General features: G+C 43.8%; 1 protein-coding gene across 3 annotated transcripts in view; it reads left to right on the top strand.

Moving 5' to 3' along the window:
• Gid4 (GID complex subunit 4 homolog) overlaps positions 1 to 15,980 on the top strand; it is a 29,265-nt gene extending 13,285 nt beyond the window's left edge. The window contains exons 4-7 of one of the 3 annotated variants that reach the window (XR_013111281.1): positions 3,231 to 3,332; positions 5,142 to 5,272; positions 7,386 to 7,538; positions 14,823 to 15,980. Coding sequence is in view for 1 of the 3 variants with exons in the window: in XM_034504972.1 (XP_034360863.1) it covers positions 3,231 to 3,332; positions 5,142 to 5,272; positions 7,386 to 7,449 (297 nt within the window). In the remaining 2 variants the exon portion in view is untranslated. Of the gene's footprint in view, positions 1 to 804; positions 1,011 to 3,230; positions 3,333 to 5,141; positions 5,273 to 7,385; positions 10,664 to 14,822 lie in introns of those variants that run through there. The other 2 variants (XR_013111282.1, XM_034504972.1) reach the window with 2 other exon arrangements.
• Positions 15,981 to 20,527: the final 4,547 nt, after the last annotated feature.

Raw genomic sequence — 20,527 nt, 5'->3', positions numbered from 1 at the left:
GTCCTTATCCCCAGTGGTGAGTATGTCAAAATAACTCAGAGTTACTGCCCTGGGGTCTTTTCCCTGGTTTATGTTTTGGTCTTTACCTAAGTCTTATATCTTCAAATTATTGTTTTTTGTCCTATTGTACCAGCCTTTGACTTAGTCAGACATTGTGGGGTGGGCAGGAGTGTGTGTTGTTTGGTTGGTTGGTTGTTTGGAGATAGGATCTTCCTTTGTAACCCGGATTGACTTGAAGATCTCAGTGATTCTCTTGCCTCCACCTCCCAAGTTCTATATAACCGAAGTGTGCCACCATGCTCAGCTGGGTTTTGGTTTGAGAGAAGGGCTTGCTATGTTTTACCTTGAGTTTATGGTGTGGGATAACTACCTGTGCTATCACTTTTCTGTTGTAGTCCAGAGTCAGACATGCTATTGTATCCTTAGATTTACCTGTTTGTTAGTGACACTTAAAGCTGGGGTTGTAGTCATCAAGTCAGGGTTCCATATGCTTTATGTCCTTATGATAATATTTATGACTTAACGTATCAAACTATGTTTTAGTACTTTGAATCCTGTGCATACTGAACTTTTACTGTTGGTTATTTATTTATTTACTTATTTATTTATTTATTTTACAAAGTATGTACTTATTTTAAAATATTAGAAAAAAATGTGTAATGGCAATGCCTAGCACTAAGGAAGATACAAACTTCATTTGACCCTCTTTTGGGACCTTTTGTATCTGAGTTTGCATTTTGTATATTCAACTGATTGAAGATTGAAAATGTTTGGGGAAAGTAACTCACTGATTCTCCTTTGCAGTACAAGAAAATGCTAGTAAAAACTATTCTGTCTCAGACTGAGGAGATGGCTCAGCAGTTAAGGGCACTTACTGCTCTTCCAAAGGACTCAGGTTCGGTTCCCAGCACCATGTGGCAGCTTACAACTGTCTGTAACTCCAGTTGCAGGGGCTGTGACACATCTTCTGGCCTCCTTGGCACACACATGGTGCACATACATACATGCAGGTAAAACACCTATACACATCAAATAAAACTTAAACAATATTGCCAGGAGTGGTGACATATGCTTTTAATCTCAACACCCAGAGGCAGAAGCCAGCAGGTCAATGTGAGTTCCAGACCAGACAGGGCTATTCTATAAGACCTTGCCTTTAAAAAAGAAAATGTGTCTCTACTCAGCTATACAAGCTGTTTTTATTTTCACTTCACTTTGTTCTGACAGTACAGTGCAGTTGCCAACGAGCAGCCCCCGCATTCCAGTTTCTTAGCCACAGTTGAGAGTGTATGGCAGTATACTGTGTGCAGGCCACACACGGCAGTCATATTATCCAAGGGTTTTGGTGTCTGTACGGCGTCCTGGAATCCATCCACTACCTGGACCAAGAGTTGACTACAGACTTTTAGGGGACTTCTTGGTTTGGATTAAATATTTTGGTTTTGTTTGGTTTGGTCTTTTTACAAAAATAAAACCCTGTTGTTTGTGGTGGTGGTGGTTTGTTTGTTTGTTTGTTTTTGGTTGGTTATGTGGTTGGTTGGTTTTTTTGAGACAGGTTCTCTCTGTGTACCCCTGACTGTTTTGGAACTCACATTGTAGACTAGGCTGGCCTCAAACTCACAGAGATCCTCCTGCCTCTGCCCACTGAGTGATGGAATTAAAGGAATGTGCCACCACACCTGGTTTTTTTGTTTTGTTTTGTCTTGTTTAGGTTATGCATATATTAGCCCTTTCCAGTTATTACCTGAATATCTGGCACAAGCCTGATGTCTAACCATAAGAACCAGCTTTTCTATATCCACTTTTCTCAGTTGGACTGGCACTCACTCTTTCATTCATTCTGTTGTCTAGGCAGTCCTTGAACTTGGGATGCTCCTGTCTCAGCCTCCCATGTGCTGCAATTATGTATGTCTACTGTCACACCTAGCTCTGGACATGCTGTTACAAAATGTCCCCAGTGACTCTTTTTTGTTTTTGTTTGTTTGGTTCTTTGTTTTTTTGTTTTGTTTTCTTTTAGATTTATTATTTTATGTGTCTGAGTGTTTTGCCTGTTTGTGTGTGTGTGTGTGTGTGTGTGTGTGTGTGTGTGTGTGTGTGTGTATGCCGGGAACCAAACCTGGATCCTCTGCAAGAACAAAAGTTTCCTTAACCACTGAGTCAACTCTCTAGTCCTATTCATTTTGTCTGCACATATGAAAAAATAGTGTGTGGGTTCCTGTGTGGGAGGGTGTGGGTATGCATGTACATAGAGCCAGAGGCCAGCACCAGATACCTTCCTCTATAGTTCTGCATGTTTTTTGAGGTAGTCTCTTTCTAAACAATAGTAATTCTAGCATTATAAGTGTGCACACACCCATCTTGGCTTTGATGTGGGCAATAGGGATCTGAACTCAAGGTCCTCATGCTTACACAGCTGGTACTTTACTAACTGAGCCATCTCCTCAGTCCTTTTGTTTGGGTAAGACAGGACCTGGCTGGTCTAGAACTTGCTATGTAGGCCAAGCTAATCTTAAACTCAGGGATCCTCCTGACTCTGCCTCCCAAGTATATTAGAATTAAAAGTACATACTAGTGGCACATGACTTTAATCCAGCGCTTGGGAAGCAGAGGCAGGCAGTTTTCTGAGTCCCAGGCCATCCAGGGCTACACAGAGAAACCCTGACTTGAAAAACCAAAAAAAAAAAAAAGAAAAAAGAGAAGGTACATACTATCTTGTTCAACACCATTTTGTTTTTAAGATATGTAGTCTAGTCTGGCTTTGAATCCCCTGAACATAACAATGTGCTACTGATTCTCCTGTCTCTAGCCTTCCCAGTTCTGGGACTCACCTTGACTGCCCTTGCCCCTCTGTATTTTTGTTTTGTTGTGTTTGAGATAGGGTCTCATTATGTAGTTCTAGCTGTCTTGGAACTGTGTAGATAAGGTAGGCCTGAACTCACAGAGGTCTCTGCTTCCTGAGTTTTGGGATTAAAGGTGTGTGCCACCATGCCCAGCGCCACTCTGTATTTCTTTGCTGAAATCCCACTAATCCATTTTACTTTTTGTGTTCTAATAGGGTATTCTAGAACTGTGCCCGTTCTCACCCTTAGACCTTATCCTCTGGCTATGTTTACTGGGCACACAATCAAGTAGTGCTTTGTCCACCTAGCTGTCCTCTCCAGATTTCATGATCTCAGACACCCACCTTTCCTTGTATGGACCACTGAGATTCTTCTTTCTGTTGTTTTTAGGGCAAGTTTCTGGCTTTTTATCAGTATGCAAAATCATTTAATTCAGATGACTTTGATTATGAAGAACTGAAAAATGGGGATTATGTCTTCATGAGGTGGAAGGTAAGATTCTGCCTGGGCCATCTTCCCAAACTCCCATATTCAGGTTATGCCCTCCCCACAGGGACCCTCCATGCTGGTTGCTTATCACAGTGCCTTCATGACAGGGTCCCTGCACACTTGTCAGCAACAGTGTGGTGGCTGCAGAGCACACCTCAGTAAACTGTCCATGCTGTTCGGGCAGAGGCATATTTATGCCAGCAGGCACTGCTGAACACTACCCTCTTTTTTTCACCCAAGAGTCCTGTGAGCCTCCAGGATGAGTCATCCAAGTGTCCTGGGGACTCAGGGAAACTGCTTGAACTTAGTTGTTACTGCATCCTATTCCTACCAGGAGCTTAAATGTCATCAGAATGACTGCTCTCCAACCACATCCTCTACCCAGTGCTTCTGCTTCCCACTGCTAAAGAAATGAGGGACCAGGAATGAAGCATGAGCCATTGGCTCCCTCTAGGGTTTCAGTGGATTGGCCCTTGCCTGAGAGTCCTATGCTTCTCGCTATGTCAGTATGCTACCTACAACCACATGAATGTAAGACCATGTAGCAAGTTTGTGAAAGAACTTTGGGAACACCTGCCCACCTACAGTCCCCATGATCTAGTAAATAAAGAAGAAACGAAGCTACTTGACTATGACATATTACAGTGTTCATAAAGATCAGGCAGCTAAAGTAGCCATTTGCTTGCTGTCTGTGCTTTGTGGGTGATCATTTGGGATGTGGGCTATCATTTCCTCAATAGACAGTCACTGGATATCACACTGTGAGCTTTCCACTCTAGCCCCCTCTGCCATCCAGTATACATTAGCCCACTCTGCTATCCAGCACCTGCTGAGCCTCCTTCCCAGCCTGCTATACAGTGGGAAACATGCCAACAAACCTTTTAAAGCACTTGCTCTGATATTTAGATTATTTTTCCCTGTGCTGAGGAAGTAACTCAGGGTTTGCACACGCTAGGCAAATGTTCTACTACTGAGCTAGACCTCAGCTCTAAATTAAACTTTAAAATGATATTTGAAGGTTGAAAAAGGCAGAAAAGAGTGTCCATTAAAAAAAAAAAAAAAAAAAAAAAAAAAACTGGAGAGGGATTGAGAGTGTTTGTGGTAGAGCATTTGTCTAACATACACAAAGTCCTGAGTTTCATCCCAGCATTGAAAAGTAAATAAAAACAGTGTGTTAAAGCAGTGGATTTGTCTCCAGACAGTTTCTCTTAGAGTAACACACAGGGAATTTTGGTTCACCTGAAGCTCTGGGGCTTCTGCCTCCAACTCCCAGAGAACAGGAGCAAGGACATAGCCTTTCACTGCTTGTTGTCAGTTTAGATGGCAGATTCCCTGTCTTTGTGGCACAAATGGTGCTATTTCTGTGACTTTGGTGAGGTGTCACGGGGACTCTTAACTCAGAATGTCCAGAGATCCCAATAGATGTGATTACCTCATTATTAGAGGTAATCAAAACCCAGTGACAGTTCCTGGGGAAACAGAACTGAAATTTATTCTTTCTAGGTTATTCTGTCAATGGTCTTCGAAAGGTAGGTGGGCGGGCAAGTAGGCAGGAAAGCCATATTGATTGGTCTGTTAGATCCTGAGCTATGTTTCTGTGGGCTCACCACAGTAGGATACTGTAGTAACCATGGACGCCACCCCCAAAACAGGCAGAAACCTAGCAGTTGAATAGGACCATGTGGTCATGGTTTTTTTGTTTTGTTTGGGGGCTTTTGTTTTTATTTTGTTTTGTTTCTAGCAGTCTTTAGAACTCCTCTCTGGTGTCTTGCTGAAAGGGAAGGTCTTGACTGGTCCCATATCTGTGTGCAGGAGCAGTTCCTAGTCCCGGATCACACAATCAAAGACATCAGCGGTGCTTCCTTTGCTGGCTTCTACTACATCTGCTTTCAGAAGTCAGCAGCCTCCATAGAGGGCTACTACTACCATCGGAGTTCAGAATGGTAAGGACCTTGTGGCCAGTGCTGCCTCAGACTCCAGCTGTTACATCTGAAAGGAGATTCTCTCAGTCTTTTTCCAAATCTCATATTCTTTGTGTGTGCTAAGTTCATTTAGATGACTTCACATTGAACAGGGACTCTTTCCTATTTATAGAGTAAACTGAAAAATGTAAATTAATTAATAGTTAATGTGTATGCATATTTTTCCTGCATGTATATATGCATACCACATGTGTACCTGGTGCCTAAAGAGATCGAAGAGGACATTGGATCCCCAAGAACTAGAGTTATGAATGGTTGTGAGCCACCAAGTGGTTGCTGAGAACCAGATCTGGATCTTCTGCAAGACCAGCAAGTGTCCTTAATCACTGAGCCATCTTTCTCTACAGCCCCACTCATTTCTCTCTGTGTCTCTGTCTCTCTCTTTCTCTCTCTGAGTGAGTGAGTGTGTGTGTGTGAAAGAGAGAGAAACAGAAACATAAACACACTCTCTTACATACACACGAGGTAGAACCTCATGCTTGTTCTGTGGGAGGCAACCCCAGACCTTGGACATGCTAGGTAAGCAAATGTTCTATCAGTAAGCAGCACCCAGTCTATACTTTCAGGCAGTGTTTCATTTTCAGGAATGATTACCTCAGTCCTGATCATATATATTCCTCATAAATTTACCAGTAAGTCTAATGTAATAGACAGTGTGACTTTTCAGTTGCCTGCTGATACTGCCTCTCATGCACTTGGTCTTGGTCTGATGAGTGAGGGCCATGAGAGTTCACTTTCCTACCTTACGTTTCTCCAAGGCTAGGGACAGAAGGCCACATCAGGTGCTGGCTTTTGCCAAGGGGACTCTCTTGTTTCCTTGTTGTACCTTGAGGGTTAGCTATACCAGTTTATTTCTTCTCTGAAATGGAACACATGGGCTGGAGAGATGGCTCAGAGTGAGGAAAGTTTCATGCTCTTATAGAGGACCCAGATCTAGATCTCAGCACTCATGGCAGCTTACAACTGCCTGTAACTTCAGTTCCAGGGAATCTACTGCTCTTTTCTTCCAAGTACCCATACATATTTAGTACACATAAATTCACACAGACTCACACACATAAATAAAAGTTAAATAAGTTTGTAAAAAATAAAATGGAACACTATTTTCTTTCAGTTTTTGTTGTTTTGATTTTTATTCTTTGCTTGCTTGTGAATGATCCCAGCCTACGTTGATTCAAGTTCTTTGTTCTTTAGTTTTGCTCATTTTGTGAGCCTAGGAACTGAGTTTTGTTTGTTTGTTTGTTTGTTTGTTTGTAAACATAGTTTACTTTAGTGACCATGAATTGAAGTGGCCAGGAACTTGTGATTCTCCTGCCTCCTGCTCCCTGGTAGCTCATATTACAGACATGTTTTTGTGAACTATATTACAGTTGTTTTGTAAAAGCAATTCTTAGGCAAGGTACTGGTGGAGCAACAAAAAAGGAACAGAGGGAACTAGTTAGGTAAAATGAGTTAGCAAAGCCAGACACAGTAGTGTGCAGCTGTATGTCCAGGTACTTGGGAGGATGAAACATGTGGATTGCTTGGTTCCAGGAGTTCAGGGCCAGCCTGGGATGCACAGTGATACCCCATTTTAAAAATGTAACAAAATGGGTGGTCTAGAGAGATGCCTCAGCAGTTTAGAGCACTTACTGCTGTTCTGAGGACTTAGGTTTGATTCCCAGCATCACGTGTCACTCATTATCTTTAATCCCAGTTCCAGAGGATCTTACGCCCTCTTTTATCCTCCACAGGCATCAAGCACACACATGGTACACACACACACACACACACACACACACACAGAGCACACGCATGCACACCCAAAATAAAAAGAAAACAAAAATTTAGCACAGTTGAGACTTGATGGCACATATGTTTAATCCCAGCACTCAGAAGGCAGAAGCAGATGGATCACAGTGAGTCTGAGGCCAGGTACAGCTACAACATAGTAAGACCTTACCTTTATATAACTGGAAATGGTTTAGCACCTCAATCTGAATATAATTGGCAGGGACTCTAGGTAGAGTTCTCCGGTCTCCTTTGTTCAGAATACCTAAGAAAACTCTTCTATTCTGTCTCTCCTCTGTTACAGGTATCAGTCCCTCAACCTGACCCATGTTCCTGAACACAGTGCACCCATCTACGAGTTCCGGTGACAATGGTTCAGAACAGTGGCCAAATAAAACTGAACTTGGCAACAAAGAGCTTTGCCGAGGAAATTATGTACCTGCCAGAACCAGGAGAGGTGTGTTCCTGTTTCTTCATGAGCAGACTTCATCAGAAAGCATGAATGTTAACCTACAGGATCCAAGGAGCATGGCCAACCTGCAGGCAGGCAGAGGGAGCTGTCCACCTCCCACCCTCCTTACTCTCAGTGGCATTGTGGTCACCATCTGTTTCTGAGCAATCTTAAATGCACTTTCCTTCCTGCACAGCTAACTTCTGTATCACTAAAATGCCATCTTTCCTTGGCCTGCCTCTAGCCAAGTGGAAGGTCAGCTCCTGGGTCACCTTAGCCTTGGTGCTCAGTGGTCTCCACCCAGGCCCTACTCCTTCCCCAGTTGCTGGTTTGGTAGCCCAAGGAAAGGCAGAGCCCAGCATCTTGTGCCCCAGAGCTCTATGTGAGGAGTTGTCTGGGCCCAGCATCTACCACCAATGAGATGAGATGGGGACCCTGGTGGGCCTCATCGACCTTTGATTCCATTTGATGTCTTGTGGGGCCCTGTGTGTTAACAGTACAAGACTAGCACATGGTTGGGTTTTCTGGGCCTGCTGTTGGGGATCACTAAATTTAAGGCTTCCAGATCCCTGGTGGGAGTAGATCCCAAACTGCTTTCTCAGTACATTTGCTCCAAACTTCTGAACTTGAGGGCAATACTAAAATAAAAGAGTTTTCTATTACAAAATTATTATTTTTATGGTACCTTTAACAAGGACCCTATGGCAAATGCACAATTATTCCGAATTACATTTTATCGTTTTCACATTGAAAACAGCAAATGTTGACTTAGTGATTTTTATATCTATGTCTATATGTATATTTAATCAACCAGCAGTTTTAAAATAAGTCATCCTGGTACAAAAGTTTTCAGCATTGCTTAAATTACAGTGCTAAACACAAGAACTGTTTCCAGGCCAGCTGTGTGTTTTCGCCTCCTCCTTTTGCTAATCAGAAACATCAGTGTGTCATGACAACCTTTTCCAAAGGCAGAGGGGGCCTCCATTCTCTGGAAAGGATGACTGAAATGTTGGCATGGTGTGGGCAGGAAGAAATGGGCTCAAATAACTCGAGGCTCATGTGCCAAAGTGTGAGGGAGGGGAGTGTTTTGGTTTGTTTGGTTTGGTTTTTCTAAATGTTTAAAAAGCTTAGTAGGTTGGCATCGGTTGTAGTCCACAATAGGTCAGGACTTTGGGGAATTCTGGTGGTTTACAGGTCCAAACACGAGGAAAAAGCTTTAAAATAAATGCAGCATCAGGGCTGGGTGAGCAGCCAGTCGAGCACCAGCTTGTCACATATGAGAACCTTGCCTCCATTCCCAGTGCTGGAAAAAAGGAACACCAAGGGGTAGCATGTTGGCTGTCCTTGTGCTGTATGTTACTAATACTGAATATCTGGCGAGCCTTAAAAGAACAGAAGTGGGGAAAGGAACCAGCAGGTACTTGGGATATCCATAGCCCCAAGACTTACCGATTCAGTAAAGTTGGGGCCCAAAAACCATAAAAATAAATCATCCCAAGACTTAGGTAGAAGAAAATAATTCACATCCATTGCTAGGGCTGAGTCAGTGGTTCCTTACCACTGAAAAGCAGCTGGGCATGGCAGTGCACCCATAGTTCCAGTGACAGGGAAGCCTGAGCCCAGGAGGGTGGGTCAGTCTCAGGTGAACCTAAACTTCATCTTTCACCAAAATTAACCGAATGTCAGATGGCCAGCTCTGATCAGGGACACCATCGCTTCACAGCTAAGCTGAGGGACAACACTGAAGAGTGAAGAAAGCAGAGAGACTGCTGGCTTTTCCCTGCAGCACCGTCAGCTCCTCTGGCTGTCCTTCCCACCGTGCTGTTCAACCCTTGTGTGCCACACAGGCTTCATCCAGCAGTAGATGGAGTCACCCTGAAGCTGGGGCTTGTACGTAGCTCAGGTAGCACATCAGTGAACAGCTTCTCTTGTAAACTGGGCTGGCCAGGTTGTAGCCTAGGGATTTCTCCCTAAGCGCCCCCTTTGTTTCTTTTGATCTCTTTGTAGTCAGGATCTCACTTTGTAACTCTGGCTGGCCTGGAGCTCACTATGTAGACCAGGCTGACCTTGAACTCACAGAGATCTACCTACTCAGAGTACTAGGATTAAAGGTGTGAGCCACCACACCCTGCTTTTTTTTTTCTTTTCTTTTCTTTCTTTCTTTCTTTCTTAGCTAGGGAAGTGTTCTAGCTCTACTTAGAAAGCTGAGGGAAGGATACCCTTAGCAGTCTTCAGACCCACCTGAAGACTTGCTGCTTAGAAGTCTGCCCCTGAGCACTAGGCAGGAATAAACATGTTCCACTTCTCCTACCTGGTGGACAGTGACTTCTTTTTCTTTTCTGTCCCTGGAGGTCCTCTGGGGACTTGTCTCCACTGGTAGCTCTTTCTCCAGCTACCCATCATTCGGTGGTTTACATGCCTCTGGTACTGTGTGCAATATCTTTGACTGACACTTGTATCTAACATTGAAAAATAAGTACAGACTGCAAATTTCCTACTGTTGTCTACTCCAGCAAGCCAGCCCCCAGGCAGGGACTCGAAGTCTGGCTGGTCTTCTCTTACCCTCCACTCAGAAGGTTCCACTGCTGTGGCCAGCTGTGGCCCTCTCGTTCCCTGCATTACCCGTCTAGCCATCTGTCTCCTTTAAGATTGTCTAGCATTTCAGCTGCAATCCAAAAGTAAGTAGACAACGCCTAATATTAAGTAGACAGTCAGTTGGTATACTGGCCCTGTTAGCAGTGTTGGAGTCAGACTCCAGTGGAACAAAGGGGTTTCTCAATGTCTTTTGCTTTCAGAAGCAGGGAATTGATATTCCCTTTAAGGCCTTGAATGGATATTTTTCCTCATAAAATAGTCACTGATAAGCTAATTTTAAAAAAGAAATGCCATTAAGTATGTTACATTGTGGTTTAAAATTACTAACAAGTTCTGAGAAAGAAAAATACTTGATTTTGAATCTTAAATGTTTTTTAAAAATTAGATTGGAATGGGCGCAAAGTATGAATATTTTGTTTCTTTATGGAAGACCTGTGGAAAGGGTTTGAAGATTTGCAATGGGAGAAGTATTTTGCAGAGCTATCAATGTCTAAATAATTTTTAAAAAAAAATAATAAAGGTATTTAAGCAGTGTGTGTCCAATTTCTAAAACATTCCATTAGGGGAAATCAGTCCCTTTGTGGCCCTGTAGCTACAGAGGCAGGCCAGAATCTTTTTTTTTTTTTTTTTTTTTTTTTTGGTTTTTCGAGACAGGGTTTCTCTGTGTAGCCTTGGCTGTCCTGGAACTCACTCAGTAGACCAGGCTGGCCCCGAACTCAGAAATCCGCCTGCCTCTGCCTCCCAAGCGCTGGGATTAAAGGCGTGCGCCACCACCGCCCGGCGGCATGTCAGAATCTTGTATGGGCCATGTCGTAAGTGTGTTTTGCCACACGTAGATGAACACGTATATCTTCCACAGTATTGGGATTCATTGAATGAAATAAATTCACAAGGTTTAGTGATTTTAATGATGGCAATTTGTCATAAATCTACCTTGGTTGCGACCCACGTGAATGCAGGTTTTTTATTCCATTCTTAATTACTAAAATAAGCTCGGCACACAGTAAGTATATCTGTATACATGGACTACAGAATGGATGGAACCTAAAGCTGCTGCAGAAGTGGCGGAAAGAACATACTGATAATATAATACACCAGTACCCAGAGGAGCTGCCCTTGGAGCTGCTAAGAGTGGAAGCTATAGAGTCCTGCTGTGAGGGGAGAGGCTGAACCAAGTCTAAAGCAGGAACCAGCCAGTCAGGTCTAGGTTTAATCAGGTGGATGGGCAGGCAGTATACTGTTTCAGCAGCCCTTGTACTGAGCCAAGCTGAGGAGTTGCAGCCCTTGATCAGCTATCAGATCGATATGGGTGTCTCCTTGGGTGTGGTTCAGGTGTGGGATGACACTTCTGTCTATCTGGTGGAGCCCATAAGTTCTTGCCTTGGTTTCTTTCATAGATTTAGTGATTTGCCTACATTGTGTCTGTATACCATATAGTCCTAGTTCACAGACACCAGAAGAGGGTTTTGGATTCCCCTCAAACTGGAGTTTCTGGTGATTGTGAAAGGCTATGAAGGTGCTTGCAATCAAACCTGGGTCCTCTACAAGAGCAAGTGCTTTTAACTGCTGAGCAGTCTTTCCAAACCACTCATGGGATTCTCATATGCTCGTATATCATTTGTGTTCTCCCCAGTAAACTTACAGGGTGGCTCCTATAAGTTTTATTCCCAGGAATACCTCATTAATCTGTGCTGGAGAAGTGGTGCAGTTTTGGAGTCCACTTAAAGACTACAGTCGTCCTCCCTCACAAAAGAATCAAAAGCTTCTTGTAAAATTGTTTTCTAGGGCTATACCCAGGCTAAAAGTTGCTGTTTTATACCGTGGAGTAACTTGGAGTAATGTCAACAGTCTTTACAGACTGAGGCACCCTGACAGTGTTCAGCAACTCTGTCTTTTGTCTTCTTTCCATTTTGTTAGAAATGAGAGAGACAGGGTTTCTCTGTGTAGCTCTGGCTGTCCTGGACCTCACTCTGTAGACCAGGCTGGCCTCGAACTCAGAAATCCACCTGCCTCTGCCTCCGGAGTGCTGGGATTAAAGGCGTGCACCACCACCGCCTGGCAGAGATGAACTTCTTTAGAAATCTGGAAGGATTTTCTTGGCATGCTAGTGTTGAGATGGCAAGAGATGAACCATTAGGTGATGGTATTGGTGTTAGGCCCGCTGATGGAATCAAGCATTGCCTTCAGGCTGCTCACAACACAAAGGGAATCTCATAGCCCTAAAGCATGATGCACTGGGAGGTGCATCCTAAGTGTGCTGAAGCTGGGTGTAGGCAGCAGGCTCTGGGCCTCAATTTTTACATCTTGAGTCTATAACTCAAAGGACACTCAGTCTTACCCCATTAGGCTGTGTCAAGGGCTGCTGCCAGAACATTGGAGTTTCTGGGAAATGGTCTCAGATGTTGAAGAGATTTACATTTTAAACTGGAATGTCAAGGAAATACATCAATGGTCAGCCTGGGCCACAAAACAAGATCCCTTCTTTAAAATAAAGTTATAGAAAATATTCCTGGGTTTCTGGGTGCCAGGGTCTGCACAGAAAGACAGCAGAGGTTGGGTCTAAGTCAGTGCTATTGTGTGTCTCAGTAACATTTTCTGGTCACCCATTGCAGAAGCAGTTTTTGGAAAACTGGTAACTGATGAAAAGTTTCAGATAATTGGGTCATTGACAGCAGTGCTGTGGGCCCCAAGACCCAAGAGACGACAGCTTTCTAAGAAATCATGGCATTAGCACAGCCCATAAGGCAAGACAGATTACAAGAGGAGACTTTGCCACATTCAATTATATACTATGTATGGATGAAAGCAATCTGAAAGATCTGAAATCTGAAAGATCTGAATAGAAAAAGTAAGTTAAAAACTGCGAAGCTGAAGTTGAGCTACTTGGGAGCTATGATCCACAGAAGTTCCCTGTGGCAGTGACTCTTGACTTCTAGCTGGTGTACCAGCAAATGCTGGTACTGCAAAGGCCTTCCTGGGGAACACTCACTAGCCAGTCCTACTCACCAACCACCAGTGAGCAATTCACCACTGCTATGCCCACAGGTGGTGGCAGCCCTTAGCCCCATGCCACACCTGTCTTTTCAGCTGACTTACTGTATATCTTTAAAATAACTATAGCCGGGCAGTGGTGGCACACACCTTTAATCCCAGCACTTGGGAGACAGAGGCAGGCGGATTTCTGAGTTTGAGGCCAGCCTGGTCTACAGAGTGAGTTCCAGGACAGCCAGGGCTATACAGAGAAACCCTGTCTCGAAAAATAAATAAATAAATAAATAAATAAATAAATAAATAAATAAATACAAACAAACAAACAAACTGTAGGTGGAAATTGGGTATATATTCAGAAGGATAAAAACACTTGAGTAAGACAGTTTGAAGTGTGGCTAAGCATTCTTAGACTAACTAAACATCTGACCTTGCTGTCATTACAAAATAATGGAACAAGCAAATTTGGAACAAAATAAAACCCAATAAAATAAGAATGACCTACAAGGTCCAGGTCAGTCTCTGAGCCCAGCAAGCCTGGGTAGTCTGGTCTATCTGGAGTGTGTGCATGGCCAGCAGCCAGTGGTGCTGTATGCTTGCCTTATACCTCTCTATTCTAGACTCTTGTGACAATATCTCTATCCATAGCAGCCTTTCATTTAACATTGCATTTAACATTGGAAGAGTTTAAATCCAGACACACTGAGGGTATTCAGGTATTTGAGAGAAGAGAATCTGGATGTGATGATGGGCCTGGAACTCCAGCAGGCCGTTCTGGGCTGTACAGTGACACCCTGTCTAAAAATAAAAATAATAAAACATTGGAGGGACAGATTGATGCAATTAACATCTTTAGTCTTACTTGGTTTTTGTCTAGTTTTTTGAGCATTGTTCCCATTTGAGCCACTTTACCTCTTTTTAAAAAAAAAAAAAGCTAAGTGTGCTTAAATAGGGGTGTGTTTGTGAGTGTTCTCTCATCAGCATTTTAAAAAGTTACAGGCAAGCACAAGTAATTTTAGAGCATTTTCAGAAAAGGGACCTCAAATTCATATGGATATTTGTCAGGAAAGAATGTGAACTAAACTGGGAAGTTATCAAATAAAAAAGAAAAGATTTCCCTAAGCTTGTTGTATGCAATGCGGCATGCTAGATACAGAGGTGGTGCAGCAGCTCCCTTCCCTGAAGCAAAAGGCCAACAGTGGCACACAGCTAAGAAAGTCCTCTGATGGTGCAATCGTTTCTTTGTTTTTGCCAGGTTCTCTCTAGTTTCTCAGGCTGGTCTCAAAACTCCTGGGCTCAACTGATCATTTCTCTTAAAACCCCTGAGCCACTGGGACTGTAGATGTGTGCACTGCTGTGCCAGCAGAGTGAGTATCTCAATGTGGGGCTTGGAGTGCCAGGGGACAGAGCTTTATAATGTAAACAAGCTGACCTCAATCTGCAATGCTGCTGCCTCAGCTTCAGGCACTAGGACCATAGATGTGCTCTACAGCACCTTTCTTTTTTTAAAAAGATTTATTTATTTTTATGTATATGAATACACCAGAAGTAGGCATCGGATCCCATTACAGATGGTTGTGAGCCACCATGTGGTTGCTGAGAATTGAACTCAGGAGCTCTGGAAGAGCAGTCAGTTCTCTTAACTGCTGAGCCATCTCTCCAGCCCCACAGCACCTTTCTAATGCCTCTTTTTTTTTTTTTTTCTAGTTTCATCATATGCTGTTTCATCTAGCATGTTGCCTAGAAAGACTTGTAGTAGCAAGAGTACAAATACTTCTCCAGCCTTTCTCCTAGAGACCGTCACCCACTGCAAATGTTGGAAAGCTGAGTGCCAAAAGGTTGCCATTGGCATCTTTCACATGGACCACATCAAAAGAGCCGGATATCTCTCTCTTGGTGACCATACCAATTCTTCCCAACTTTTGTTTTGTTTTTCAAGACAGGGCTTCACTGTGTAGCCTCCAGGTTGTCCTGGGACTTGCTTTGTAGACTAGGCTAGTTTTGAACTCACACAAAGTTATATCTCAATTGTTTTTTGTTTTTCGAGACAGGGTTTCTCTGTGTAGCCCTGGCTGTCCTGGAACTCACTCTGTAGACCAGGCTGGCCTCAAACTCAGAAACCTGCCTGCCTCTGCCTCCCAAGTGCTGGGATTAAAGGCGTGCACCACCACTGTCCAGCATCTCAATTCTTAAATACTCAAATTTTAGCTTTTGTCCAACTGTGTAGCCTTGGCTGTTCTGAAACTTGCTCTGTAGACAAGGCTGGCCTTGAACTCAGATTAAAGCCATGCTCTACTACAGTCTGGTACCACAAGCTGTAAAAAGTATTATTCTAGCTAGCCCACATAAAAGACCCCAAATCCTGGTATATTTACAATCTGTAAGCCTAGCTTGGACAGGTTTCGAGCTATTCTTACATCCTAGCCACATGTCCTATGTAACTTGTGAAAGGAATCTCAGGTCTCAGCCTAAACTTAAAAATTAACTTCTCCAGAGACATGTTCCAGGAGAAGCACATTCCAAAGACTTGAACATACATTCCAGGAGAAGGGCCCAAGATAAGAGAATTAAAAGGTTATCAGGAAGCTGGGCCCTTAGCACAATAAACCTGGGTAAACAGGAGCTATGGTAAGATAGACTTAGCTAACACTCACTGTCATAATGTTGCCAAGAAACTGGGCATGGGTGAGGGAGAGGCTGTTCGAGGTCAGCCTTTGTGGTTAGCATTGTCTAAGAGATGATTATAAGACTGCCCTCTTAAACCCTGTGAAAACTGTATAAAAACTGCTCTTAGATGTAGCTCAGGGTGCCTCTATGTGGGGGAACCCCAGTGCTCTGGATCAATAAACCTCTTGCTTTTGCATCACTGGAACCCCTTGTCCATGAGTGTTTCTGTGGGAACATGTCTTCCCAGTTTGGATCTCAGGGTCCAATACTTGCTGGTTGATTCTCGCCTGGGTTATTCTTAAGGTCCATTTCTCCTGGCCTCATGCTCATGGTCCATCCCCTCTCCTGACAGCTTCCTCTATCTCCTTTCTCACTTCTCCTTCATGGTCCCTACCTGTGATCCCACCCCCACCCCCCAGCCTGGTAACTCAAACTCTACCTCTCACTATTCTCCCCAGTAATTGGTTGCAGCCATTTTTATTTAACCAATAGTTTTAAATTGGGGAGCAAGATTTACACAACAGAGGTTGTTGTACATAGGAATTTGCTTGTCTTGGGGCAACCATATCTTGGGGAGGGGTTCAAGTTTTAGCATTTAAATATATAACAGCACCAGAAGCTCCAGTTTCAATAAGACTTCTTCTCAAAAAAAAAAAAAAAAAAAAAAAAAAAAAAGATGGAGAGCCAAGATGTCTAAGTGTACCAGGAAAGAGTTAAAAATTTTTAAACCTTCCACAGATGGAGTCAAGAGTGCAGATCAGCTTGTTCTGCACTCTGGATCCTAGGAAACTAGCTATCCACAAGACAAAATAGATAAGATAGGAGTTCAGAGCTGAGAGTTCAGGTCAGCGTGACCATGCACCATGGGTACCAGGAACTAAAAACTGACCATAAGACAGATTGAATAGGGTTTGAGCTGGGAGTTCAAGTTAGCATGCCTGTGCACCCTGGATACCAGGAACACAACTGACCACAAGATAAATTGGATAGGGTTTGATGAGATATTTCCTCATGACTGTTCCTTGAACCTGTCACGGAAGCTCAACACTGGACAGGTGCTTTCTATAGATACTTAATCATGATTTCCCCCCTCGTCTCCCTGGGTTGCGGTTTTTCCCTTTAAAAGCTCTATCTCTTCTCTAAGTGGGGGTCGTACTTCATTGCTTGCCTCTGCGTAGGACAGGCTTGAAGTGTGGCCTCAACGCTTGGAAATCAAATATACCTCTTGTTAATTACATCAAGTTCGGTGTCTTACAGTTATTGGGGTGGCCGTGAATTCCCGTGAGTTGAGAGGGAGTTTCTCCCTTCCTGGCAGGCCTTACAATACTCGCCGCCAAGTCTGACCATCCTAGCTGGAGCTCCAGAACCTACATGGTAGAAGGAGAGAGCTGACTCCCAAAAGCTGGCCTTTGACCTCCATACACCACACTTCACCACAAATAAAATAAAATATAATCAAAAAAATTTTAAAGGCACAGAATGAGAAAGACATCAGATGTTAGCCTCTGGCCTCTACATACATTCATCCCTAGCACACAAAAAGAATAACACTGGGCAACACCAGTCTGGGGTCCTTGTCCTCTGTGTGACTAGAATCCATCCTATCCAGAACTGGAAGCTCTAGGAGAAGGAATAGCACTCTTTTTATGCCAGGTCTTGTCCTAAGGCTCCTGCTTTTGGCAGGTTCTTCTAAGCACTAAACACGTCAGTCCTTGTATTGTGTTTGGGCTACATCAGTGACTCGGCAGAATGGGGTTGTTGTATTGTTGAGTATTCTGAACATTAACTCTCTGTGTCTTCTGTGGTTTTCTCCAGTGCCTTTTACCTTAAGTTCTTTTGATGGAAAAGTCAAATATGTACATAGGGCAGTAGTGATCTCTCCCTATGTAAACCAGCCTCATCTCCACAGACCTTCATGGACAGCAGGGCTCACAGCTGACTTCCTAGACTTGGGTTTGGAGGACTCAGATCTTCCTCAAAGGAAAGGCTAGCAGCTGCCTTTTCCTTGATCTTGAGATAGGCCCAATTCTCAGGCAAGTAGCAAAAACAAAACAAAACAAAACAAAACAAAACAAAACAAAAAACTAAGGACCATGGGATCATGAAGCAGACAGCAGAGAAGATGTCAGCACTTTTAGACCTTGAGAGCTTGTTTGGAGGTTCTAGCAGGGGAGCGCAGCTACTCGTATACCCTTGACCGAAGACTGGTCCTCCTCTATTCGGGGAAGGTCGTCCTCTTCGACTGAGCGTGCAGCTTCGGGAGGGATGCACATGGAGCGAGCGGTGAGGGAGGAAGGGGACACCCGCCTAGCCAGCCAGATCAGCTGACTCAACCCTGGCGATCAATGGGGTGACAGATGTCGCAGCCAGATCGCCCTCACATCCATCAGCACTTTTGAAAACTGAGCCATTTTCCCCAACTGTAAAGTCAGAGTGAGCTTACTTCTGTGGGCACAAGATGGGAGTAAAAGATTCCAGCAGCCATATTAGGAAGCAGTTGCGAGGAAGGGGTGGGGGTGGGAAATAAAAGAAGTGCAAGACACAGGTATATATGAATGGAAATGTTATGGGGCTAGAGATGGCCCAGTGGTTAAGAGCACTTGTACTTGCAGGGGACACAGATTTGACTCTGGACCCATATGGTGGACCACAACCATCCCTCCAGATCCAGGCAATCTGATGCCCTCTTCTGACCTCTGCAGGCAACGAGGCATGCATATGGTACACACATACATGCAGGCAAAACACTTATACACAGAAAATAAAACTAAATCTTTAAAAATTTTATAATGTGGACTGGAGAGATGGCTCAGCAGTTAAAAGCACTGACTGCTCTTTCAGAGGTCCTGAGTTCAATTCCCAGCACCCACATGGTGGCTCACAACCATCTGTAATGGGATCTGATGCCCTCTTCTGGTGTATCTGAAGACAGCTACAGTGCACTTATATAAATACAATAAACAAATCTTTAAAAATTTTTATAATTTAACCCGTTATTTTGTATGCTAATTGTTATTTTAAAAGGAAATTTGAGGCAGAAGGGACCTGAGGACTTAGGCCTGGGCTCCTCGGGTCTCCTCATCTGCATGGACCACCCCAGCTTTCAAAATGCTCCATCACCTTTTGATACCCACCCAAAACAGCATATAAATCTACCACATTTAACTTGTACTACCTTGCAGAAGCATCATACACATCTACTGCATTACTTTGAGGGTGAGTAGACTTGGAGATCACAGCCAGAGTTTCATTCTGTCTTGTCACTGTCATTTAACACCCATAATTTGCAATTTCTATTTGGAAAATGTAATGTGATTGAGATTGGTGTCCCCTTGCACTTTGTTCTTGAAGTACAGGTTCAGTTCCCAGAACTCATGTGGCTGTTCACTGTCCTGGACTGCTCTGCTGCTCCGGACCGCAGGTCAGGGTCTAGCAAGAGAGAGAGTGGGGGAAGAGGAGGAAGAGACTTGAAGAATGGAGACAAGACAGGGTGTGTAATCAAGTCTCATTTACTGTCCCCTCTCTTACAAGGAAATCCTGGGTATTTATAAGCACAAGCAGGGGAACACAGCTAAAGACCCTTTACCACGTGCACCATGCAGCTGAGGTCACTAAACAGCAAAACACACTATGTGGTATAAACAAGATATTTATCAGAAGGCTGGGCGGTGGTAGCGCACGCCTTTAATCCCAGCACTTGGGAGGCAGAGGCAGGTGGATTTCTGAGTTTGAGGACAGCCTGGTCTACAGAGTGAGTTCCAGGACAGCCAGGACTACACAGAGAAACCCTGTCTCGAAAAACCAAAAAAAAAAAAAAAAAAAAAAAAAAAAAAGATATTTATCAGAGTGTGCTTCAGCTGTTGTAGGGTGTTGAAAAACAAGTCTCTTGTCAGGGTATATGGCTCGAGATGGCTGCAAAGTTGATAGCCGCTTTCTGCTAAAAGTCAGCTCCCAACAATTCACCACCGTTTGAAACTATAGTTCCAGGAGATCTGATCCCCTGTTCTGACCTCCACCAGCACATGCACATGGTGTGTAGAGTGAAAAATTATAAAGGCCATTTTATGAAATATGTGTAGATTTTTCGCCTTACAGAACTCGGAACTGAAAATAAGATTTCAGGCTTTCACATTCCAGGTGAAGGACACTTGCTGGATTACATTCCTCAAGCCTCTTCCACTTATGGGTGGGAGAGGCCCAAGGCAGGAAGGCATTCCTGACTACAGATAAAGATGCTGCCACCTAGGTGGGGCTATAGCCGGAAGATAATCTGAAATAGTTGGTAAATGGCAGGATAGGACACAATAGCATGGTAAAAAACCACATTTTTGAGAAGAATGAGTGTGCAGAGTGATTTTTCACATGACTCTAGATCATTTGGGCTAGATTCTCTGAAATGTTCTACTGTTCTTGGTTACCCCTCCCTTGGCCTTCCCAGTGCTATGTTCAAAATTTGTAAAACAACCAATCATGTGTAAGCACGCGAAAATGCCTTCCTCCCCCCCACCCCATGCTATAAAAGACCCTTTAACCCACCACTCAGGGCCAAAACCCTGCTCTTGGAGCTAAAGAGCTAGTCGTTTTGACCGCCGGCTTACTTCCCTAATAAAGCCTCTGCTGATTGCATCCAGGTATGGTGATCTTTGGGTGGTCGAGATTTCCAGAGGCTTGAGGAAGGGTCTCCCGAGTATGGGGGTCTTCAGGTGTACGTACATACATGCAGGCAAAAACACACATAAAATGAA

This window comes from Arvicanthis niloticus, chromosome 6, assembly GCF_011762505.2.
Source record: "Arvicanthis niloticus isolate mArvNil1 chromosome 6, mArvNil1.pat.X, whole genome shotgun sequence".
In the NCBI taxonomy this organism is placed as follows: Eukaryota; Metazoa; Chordata; class Mammalia; order Rodentia; family Muridae; genus Arvicanthis; species Arvicanthis niloticus.
The sequence above is the reverse complement of the archived record's forward strand: the minus strand, read 5'-3'. Positions and strand labels throughout refer to the sequence as shown.